Below are 9,942 nucleotides of genomic sequence, written 5' to 3'. Positions count from 1 at the left end.
TTAAAGCTACAAGCATCGAATGAATGTGTGTACGGGGAAGAATACAAGAAATATCTGTTCAGCGAAACACCTTGTGATACCTGTAATCTAGTACTTATAAAAAAATCATAAATTGTCTTCTATGTCTGTCTACTTCTCCAAAGCTATCATTATGAAAGTGATACTGTTATATTATTTTGTAGATAGGAATGTATTTTAAATTGCAACTTCTAAATTGCAACTAATAGTTAGTACTTATTTAATAAATTAAGTTATATACGATATAATTATAACATACATGTCAATATTAGGTATCAAGTCGTTATTTTATATTTTCATTTCAGATTAAGCACAATAGGGTTGCGTCGAAGTTTAAAAATCGCAATTCAATGCACGAACCAGGATTTAGTATTCAACTGAATCAACTGACCTATCTTTATAAATTTATTATACCCCTATTTGTTTTATAGGATAAACTGCCTGAAAACTTAATTGCGTTATATAAATATTAAATGCAATTTTAAATATCACCTAATTCAGTTTCAATGAAACCTACCTATGTGTGATTGTTCACTGCAACTATATTAATATAGTCATCAAAAAAATCATTAAGATGTTTTAAAAAATACTTAAGCAAAATTTTAAATTAATTTGTCGTTTCTAATAATCAATTACTCAGTTACCCTAAGCCTACTTCCTGATATAGGAACTCACAAGACGAATGAAGAAAAAAATGACATAACGTTCACATGTTAAATTAATTATTATATAACTTAGCTTAATAACGAGCTACAGATTAATTTAATTTAATAAAATATCTATTAATTAACCTTCTTTAACAAAAAAAAACTCAACATTCTTAGAATTAGATATATAATTTATAACTGTAACTGGATTTAATATAACTGGGAAAATAACTATGAAAATAATTAGCGTAATTTCACGCTCAAACTAAAACGTATAAACGTACTTATTACGTACGTAATAAGGTAAAACAAAAAAAATGAAAGCTCTATGCACCTAATATTTTTCATCAAATATCAATACTTCCACCATTTCAATGTTATTTATTTTTAGAATATATTCTCTACTGATGTTATCCTGCAATCATTTTACATCATTATTAAAAAAAACAAACATAATTCAAATAGGTACTGCGATTCGGCGGAACGGAAAATTAGTTGTTATATTTTGGTAGTGGTGGTTTATATTTATCAATGACATATCGCTACATTTGCATTTACGACATCCCAAAGACATTACTAAGGCTATTCCCTTATCTAATGCTCCCACAGAATTTATTTATCCTTTTCACGCCCTTATATCTTAGTAATCGTTCGATTCCTCGACGTAGATGTTAACAAGAAAAGGTCGCCGGAAATGGTAAACTTTAGGAACAGATAAAATACCCAATCCTGAACCTTAAGGTGTGAAGCAAATGCCTATATTTAAATTTAAATTTTATGACATCCATATTTATTATTATATCAATCACTTCTCATTATTAATGCCCCTAACGGACATTTTCCAATTTCCCAAAATGAAATACTTAAGTGACACAGACGCGATCTTTACAAATTTAATGTCCAACCAAAATCTACAGTACATTAACTATAAAAAAGAAGGAATGAACAGTTGAAAAAATAAAATTTTGTTGAGCTATAAATTAAACGGGGCAGGGGTGAGCTTCGCAATCTGCATTAGCCGAGACGCACTTCTTTCCAACGATTAAATAAAATTTCATGCCCGGTTGCCTACGGAACGGAAACTCTCTGGACAAAGGTCTCGAATATTTTAATTGAAAGCTTTTAATCCTGATTAGCTATAGACTAGTACTAGTACTAATGCATATTATTTTGATCCAGAGCTGTTGCAATTTTATAAAAAACGCATTTATTTGATTGGCAGCAACGGCATAATGACTCCAAGATTTATTTGATTCATTGACCGCTACAATAATGAAATTTTAGAATATATATTATTAATTATACCTTACATATGCATAATAAATTTCCCATTACTGTAAAAACTATCCAAATAACATTTAAATCATCTTTTATTTATTTATATTTTTATTTAACCAACCAACGTTTAAATAGAAACTTGCTAACGGGCAGGATGGATAGACTTCGCTTGCGAAAAAGTATGAAAAATTTGGGTTAAAGAATTTTAAATAAATCGCATTTTAAATTCGTAATAAGATTTAGTTTGAAAATTAGTGGAATAAAACGAAAAACAAGAAAAAGTAATTTTAAGATCGTTGAATGAAAACTCCTTTTCCATACTGAAAAGGATACGGTACTGAATTTTTAACAAATCTTTCGACCCTTACCCAATCCCAAGCCCTGACTTTATTTTATCGTTATGGAATTATGAAATAATAACACCATTACTGTTCATGGGCGTAGCCACGGTGGGGCAGGGTGGGGCGCTTGCCCCACCCAGGCTTTGACCTGGAAGGTACCTAACCAAATCTAAAAATTGAATTATCCAGGTACTAACTAAGTACTAAGCTTAATATCCGTAAGAAAATTCACACTCGATTCTCGAAAGTCGACAGTCGACACAGAAAATGAGACCAAAACATTAGTATTATTTATCTCTACAATGACTGATTAACAAATAATTGTCATACGCCCAGCGACCAAACGGCTGAAGATAGGGACACATTTTGGATCTATTTCGTGATGTGTTAGGTGAACAATAAGGTGTTTTGAATAAGAATAATTCGAATAACGAATTACACACGAAAAAAGAAAATAGCTGAGGCTTCTATGTTACATGAACTATAAGAAAAATGAGTGTAGTACAGTTAGTTACCCCACTATCTTATGCAATTTCACTTTTGTTTTACGTTTCACGTTCTATAACGTGTCACGTGAGTTACAACTCAAAAAAATATGGGCCTTAGAAAAAAAAACTTTCACAAAAACACAGAATGAAGTGAGTGTTGTAAAAAAGTTTTCAAGGTAAAGAAGATGCCATCGCAAATGCGTTCGCGAATGCCAACGCAAATACCATCGCAAATGCCATCGCAAATGCGTTCGCAAGTGCGTTCGCAAGTGCGTTCGCAAGTGCGTTCGCAAGTGCGTTCGCAAGTGCGTTCGCAAGTGCGTTCGCAAATGCGTTCGCAAATGCCTTCGCAAATGCCTTCGCAAATGCCTTCGCAAATGCCTTCGCAAATGCCTTCGCAAATGCCTTCGCAAATGCCTTCGCAAATGCCTTCGCAAATGCCTTCGCAAATGCCTTCGCAAATGCCTTCGCAAATGCCTTCGCAAATGCCTTCGCAAATGCCTTCGCAAATGCCTTCGCAAATGCCTTCGCAAATGCCTTCGCAAATGCCTTCGCAAATGCCTTCGCAAATGCCTTCGCAAATGCCTTCGCAAATGCCTTCGCAAACGCCTTCGCAAACGCCTTCGCAAATGCGTTCGCAAATGCCTTCGCAAATGCCTTCGCAAATGCCTTCGCAAATGCCTTCGCAAATGCCTTCGCAAATGCCTTCGCAAATGCCTTCGCAAATGCCTTCGCAAATGCCTTCGCAAATGCCTTCGCAAATGCCTTCGCAAATGCCTTCGCAAATGCCTTCGCAAATGCCTTCGCAAATGCCTTCGCAAATGCCTTCGCAAATGCCTTCGCAAATGCCTTCGCAAATGCCTTCGCAAATGCCTTCGCAAACGCCTTCGCAAACGCCTTCGCAAATGCCTTCGCAAATGCCTTCGCAAATGCGAAGGCATTTGCGAAGGCCGTGCCACCGGCATGTGAGGTTCGAAGACCTGGATATGACTTTGGGTACATACAGTTGCTAGTTACATATTATTTTTTTATCGTTGCCCCACCTTGAGCCCATGGCTAGCTACGCCCATGTTACTGTTTCCTTGAGATTCACACTCCAAGTGCTAATAAATCGTATTCTTTCTAATATAAAAAAAAACTTAAAAATTTTAGTTTCACCTCATCCATCAACATAGAATTTTTCAAATACCAAATATAATTGCGAATAGCACGTACAAATACTTATTATTGATTGTAATAAATGCTTATAATAGTTGTTTAGATCTAATACCATGCAAAACAAATGATAAATTAAAAATACTATGAAGCACAAAGGATATTTCCCCCGGGTGACATTAATGTTCCGGTGGTGGCGTTCGTCCATTCGACCGAATCTCTGGAAATTAAGGCAGGAAAAAAGTCAATAAATCCAAGAAGCAAGCTGGGGCAGATAACAAATGTCTCTAGAGCGACACAAAGCGGCAGGAGCGTCACACGATCGCGCCACGTTAATGTGATACTAAGACCGACTCTCGGGAAGGTTAAAAATATATACGTACGACCTCATACTCGCCTCCACGCTCTATGGAGAATACACTGTCAAGGTCTCATGAAACCTTATTATAAGCACATTTTCATTTTGTTAATTAATAGGCAATAAATAAATAGGTCGCAATTTTTTGAAGTGATTAATCTTCTTTAGGCGTGTTGAGAGTAAAATTTCAAGGTCGCGTCATGGAAATATCGTCACGTGATGAAGTAAGGCGACGATTAGAGTATTTTTAAATCTTCTTAAAGAAATTTCACTTCTGACACGCATACTCGGCATAAACGCTTTTTTTTGTATCATTCTAATTTAAATATATCATGTTTGAAGTAAACCATTTCCGTTTACTTACTTTTAAACTGAAAAATGGTTATAACAAAGCATTCGATTTAAAGCATCCAAGTATCCAACGTGCTTCTTTCAAAAGCTTTATTAAATACAAGCTCCTTTATAAACCTAGCTTACGACTTTACTTATAAATATAATTTTCAAGTTAGACTCTTAAATAAGCTTTACAAATAAAATTCCGGGAAATTAGTATTTCTTTTATTTATGTTCTTTCTGAAACAAATTCTTAATTGAGTATCTAAATAGTTAAGTATGTTTAAATTCATTTTTTGCATTAAATAATATTAATTTGAATAGAGTTAAATATTTACATGATAATTATAACCTAAAAGTACCAATCTGAAAGGATATCTAAACTGCAATATTAATGCATCAGAATATATCTACGTAGTTACTTGCTTTGGCAAGATCGTAATGGAACTGTAAAATTTAAAATTACTTCGTAGTTCGTATAACGTATAATATAATAACGTATAATATATATAAGAAATTCATAGTAAAACTAATAACAAAATTTAATTTAATTAAGTCATAAAATGTCACCAAGTTATAATATAGTTGCATCAGTGACGTCCGTGTCGCGAACGCGCTACTCTCGTCCACTACTACAAGTTTCCGAACTAATCCAAGTTTTCCTTTACGGGCTAATGAGACGAGTTTGATTCGCATTCCCTGACGACGTCGGCAAATGGGCGCTCGCTTTGAATAGATCCCACCTAACCACTATTTAGATAATACGATACCCAGTTAGTATTTCAACTTTATATCAAGTTAAGAAACCCGCAACACTGATTTTGGATGGCTTTGGGAGGTTACTTGTTTATAAACACAGTCCTGAGGTCAGTAAGATTTATAGAGGTTAGTAGTGGCGAGGATATTTTGAGGCATTTACATACAATGTGAATTTGAAAGTGCGTAAGGATAGTTCTTGGAAAATCCTACTCGACGTACCTATAGGTACTTTTAAATGAACATGAATCAGATTTGATTGCCCTAGTAGATAACTAGGAAAAGGAAACACAGTAATTTGTATCTAGTAATCATATTGAAAGCTCTACATATCTATTATGTTTACATTATTTCTAATCTTATTAATTAATAGTATTAATTATGCGTATAATACATTAAAGTAGCATAATGCGCAAGCAAACAAAGCGCGGTCCGTAATGGAAATTACACACCCTGAGGTCGGAAATCAAATTGACAGAAGAGGTTAAACAAACGATGCGGCCAGGCTCAAGACCGAAGCCCGCCGAATATATTAATCGGTCGGTAAATGCGCTTTTATTTGTTTTTCCCTTCCCACGTTACCGGCGTCGCCTGGTCAATAGATCAGGCCAACACTTGGCACTGTATTAATGGCTCGATAGATTTAACAGATTAAGCTACAGTTCTAAGGAAAATAAGGCGGTTTTATTTTATTGTATTTAAACCTTCAGCACGCATCGTTTCATAAACACATAACACTTATACTTGACAATAATCTGCATTTCGGTCAACGCGTATGTAGTATATTTACGTGAAGAAGTATAAAATCATTATAATTTTTCTATTATGTATGTACTTGTTCTTTAATATTATGATTTAACCTCACGAGTTTATTACTTGTAATTGCATTGTCTATTTGTAGTTTGTATGCATTCTCGTATTCTCTACGGTCTTGTTTAAGGGGATGTAATATATTGCTGAATAATTAGTAACTGGTTCCATAGACATTGTATTAATATACTATACTGAATGTGTTAATATGGAAAAGACAGTGCAATAGAGCAATAATTGTAACTATGGATTTATCATGTTCGTCTTTCTTATTTGCATGAATAACACATTTTTCTTAGAGTTCTTAACGTATGAGCGTTAAATAGAGATTTGAGGGTTGATGGTTGAGGGTTGATTTGAGGGTTGGTTGGGTGGTGACTGTCTCACACAGACAGCGCACTGGTCACTGCATCAATTTCAATGGTGATCGTCAATTATCAACTCTTTTTGTTAACAAAAATATGAAACAAACTCGTTTAACAAAATATTATCTAAGATTATCCCACTAATTACTTAGGTATATAGTTTAGACTTTAGACAACAATTAGTCGCCAATTTGGAACAAATAGCACTTGTATTAATTGTTTCGTAAAAACGTCCATTTAATATAAAATAAAACTTGACCAATACAAATGTAATTGAATTTATTACAGAAGCAAAAATAAAATATATTCATGTTTTTGAATCTTTTATTATTTGGTTTCAATATACTGATCCACTATCAACGTCCGACGGTATAAAGGCTTGATTAATGACATTTTCCTCTAGAAACTTTTTGCAATGAGTTATCAACTGCAACAATTTTATAAAATGCTTTCTGAATGCGGTAATCCTGTTTATATTTGAATCATAGTAAAGTGTTGTAACATTTAAGAAACGATACCTTTTTATGATGTGTCTTTGCCGTCGAATTTATCCTTTTTAACTCTTGTTTTAAATGAGGGTTGTCTTCGAAATATTTTTTACTCACGCTCCACTTCTCACCGTTAAAATTAATTGGCAAAATGTATGGAAGTCCTACAATAAGATTATTATCTTTAAACGATAATTTTACACCATGGCTTACTATTTCTGGCAACTGTGATTTACTTCGTCGTCGTCGTCGTCGACGCATTTCTGGCAACTGTGATTTACTTCACTAGTTTATAACTTCAAATTCATGATAATTTTGAAGATAATTACTATCGACGAATTGTGCTAATTCCCTAGGTTTAGGCATGATCAAAATCGTGTAGAAATATCCTCGGTTTCCTTTCGAATTTGTATTGCAAATTAGCCTGCTTTTTATGCTAAGTACTTATGTAAGCTTTTCTATTTAGGCATTTTTGTTTAAATAAAATATTACACATCAAATATCAAATGCGAAAACACCGAATCATCTGTGCCATTTGCACCTTATAAATGTACCATGTCGTATTTACCTTTTTCTGTACCTAAAGAGCCGTCACTAATGACGCCCATATTACAGCTGTGTGTTTTCATCCCGTTTTTAGGATCACGCGTTTTCCAAATATCTTTCAGGGCTTTAGCAAATTCTGCTGCCTTATAAATACTTCCGTACGGATTTTTTTCTCCGTACGATGCTACCTTTAATACAGAAATATAAATATTATAGAATTTAGGCCTTGCTTTTTCACATTCAATTAAATGAATATTTTTACGCCAAGAATTTTGGCAATTTTTAATCTTTGACAAGATATTTTTTTTATCTTTTAGTTCATACTTACATCTAATTATACATATAATTAATAATTATTAGTTAATACAAAATTTAAGTACATCATAATTTAGTCTGCCGTAACGAAAAGACCAAATGTAAGTGCCATCGAACTAGCTATTCGAACAATGAACCCAATTAGTCACGTTCGTTATTAATATAATTTAGATAATAACGCTGTGATTTTTATAGATCGTTATAGGTAAATATCCAAACCCGTCAAGCAGTAATAAATAGGGATTCGTTAATACCTTATCAATGAAATCCTTTTTCATCCAAGTAGCGTTGAATTGAGTGGGATCCAAATTCAAAGATTCTAAGAAGTCTTTACCGATCATTCCTGAATCGCATAGTGATGTCTCGCCTACTTCATCATGAATTAATAAAGGTTTTTCGACTTCGATGTGAAATACTTCATCATTCGCCGCCCACACAAGTATTTCATTAATAGTCTTACATTGAACCTTTGTACGTTTTATTTAAAATGGATTTTTTATTTAAATAAATATAAAAATGATTGAAGGATCATATTATGATATTCTGAAATAAATATGCAAAAATCTTACATTTAAATATTCCCCCAGTATTGATTTTGCCATTGCTGTTAGCGGAGTGAAGCAGAAAAATACATCTGACGGCATATTCTTTGATAATGAATACAGGATATCTACAGCAATTAAACCATCCGCAATGAAAATTGGTTTTCGCTTTTGTGTCTTATTTGGAGATTGCTTTAATTTTCCAGGTAAATGTTTTCCTGTTTTGTCCTCTGATTCAGCTGAGCTTTTATCATTAGGCCAACTAAAATTGTTCGCCAATTTAGTTATAAGATATAATGTATCGAAACGTTCTTCTGTTTCCCCATTTTCAAAATTAAATATATTGGGGTTTGAAAAATTGGTTATGAAACAGAAAACATCACCATCTGAAATACTTCAAAATTGTAATTAATATTAGCAGTTATAATTAAATCAATGCTTTCGACGAAAATAATAATTAATAAGTATCAAACTCAGTATCATATGTTTATAAATTGAAATAATTAATAATGTATAAGATGTTAGTATTGGATGCCAACCTAGGTAAATCAGAAGATACTTTAATTGAACTCATGCAAGGAAATGCACATGATTCTACTTCAGTTTTTAACATCTCCGCTTTATCAATTTCATTCGAGTATACGACAATGGAGAGATCAATCAATTGACATTGGCCAAATACAAAACCGGACATTATTTTAGCTATAATTAATTTAGATGTTGGACATAATGCATTAAATATTAACACTCTCAATGGATCGAAAACGGTCGACGTTTGAAAATTCATAGTTTTGAAAAAACAAAGCCTATCAGTCTATAACTTGGTCTATAACGTACGTTGTCTTGAGTTATGACAATTTTTTTAAAGATAACCAAAGATAACACATAGCTCGTTCCATAGACCTCACTATTGAGTATTTTATGTTATATTTTATAAAAAAAATTAAAAAAAATTAAAAAAAATATATTAAGTGTGCTAAGCTCCTAAATTAATTAAAGTAACGAAACTATCCAGTAAAATAGCAGTATCAGTGCATGGGTGTGAAACAATATTTATCGTTGAAAAAACTTCTTAGTTTTAGGGAATTTAGGAATTAGGATTGACTGGTTAAGCTGATCTTCAAATTTTTAGGAAACTACCTATACATTTTTCTTTAGCTGTTAATGTAGTGCTTGAATTTAGAGCATGCTCTAATTGTGTGAGCGATGCTAGTTACGAATACTTACCACTTACGATTACGATAGTTACGCATTATAAATTTAAATCATAGAAATCTAAATAACGTGATTTAAATCGAGTCAATCGTAATTTTTATATAGAGATAGAGAGAGTAGATCTGTACAATACTATGCGGAACATTTGGCGGCTAGCGAAAATCGGAAATAACGTCGTATTCATTAAACAATACTAACTTTGTCGTCAACTTGTAAAAGTCGGTGACGGTTCATTTCAATAACTAAAACTACCTTTATGTATTTATAATCACGCAATCGAACTTCAT

At 33.0% G+C, this 9,942-nt stretch overlaps 1 protein-coding gene across 1 annotated transcript; it reads right to left on the bottom strand.

The window, feature by feature from the left end:
• Positions 1-6,886: 6,886 nt before the first annotated feature.
• LOC123695125 (malate dehydrogenase-like) lies at positions 6,887-9,227 on the bottom strand. Its single transcript, XM_045640857.1, has 6 exons — positions 8,980-9,227; positions 8,468-8,834; positions 8,153-8,365; positions 7,606-7,771; positions 7,068-7,201; positions 6,887-6,976 (listed from the first exon to the last, which is right to left on the bottom strand). Exons 1-6 carry the CDS (start codon positions 9,225-9,227, stop codon positions 6,887-6,889), a joined length of 1,218 nt encoding a protein of 405 aa, XP_045496813.1.
• Between the last annotated feature and the right edge of the window lie 715 nt (positions 9,228-9,942).

The sequence above is a fragment of the Colias croceus genome, chromosome 10 (assembly GCF_905220415.1).
Source record: "Colias croceus chromosome 10, ilColCroc2.1".
Lineage (NCBI taxonomy): Eukaryota > Metazoa > Arthropoda > Insecta > Lepidoptera > Pieridae > Colias > Colias croceus.
The sequence above is the reverse complement of the archived record's forward strand: the minus strand, read 5'-3'. Positions and strand labels throughout refer to the sequence as shown.

Excerpts from the sequence above, each read along its gene's own strand:
- LOC123695125 (XM_045640857.1), bottom strand. The coding sequence starts at position 9,227 with ATGAATTTTCAAACGTCGACCGTTTTCGATCCATTGAGAGTGTTAATA. Across the intron at positions 8,835-8,979 it reads GTATCTTCTGATTTACCTAG|TATTTCAGATGGTGATGTTT; the intron begins GTTGGCATCCAA and ends ACAATTTTGAAG. Across the intron at positions 8,366-8,467 it reads TACTGGGGGAATATTTAAAT|GTTCAATGTAAGACTATTAA; the intron begins GTAAGATTTTTG and ends AAACGTACAAAG.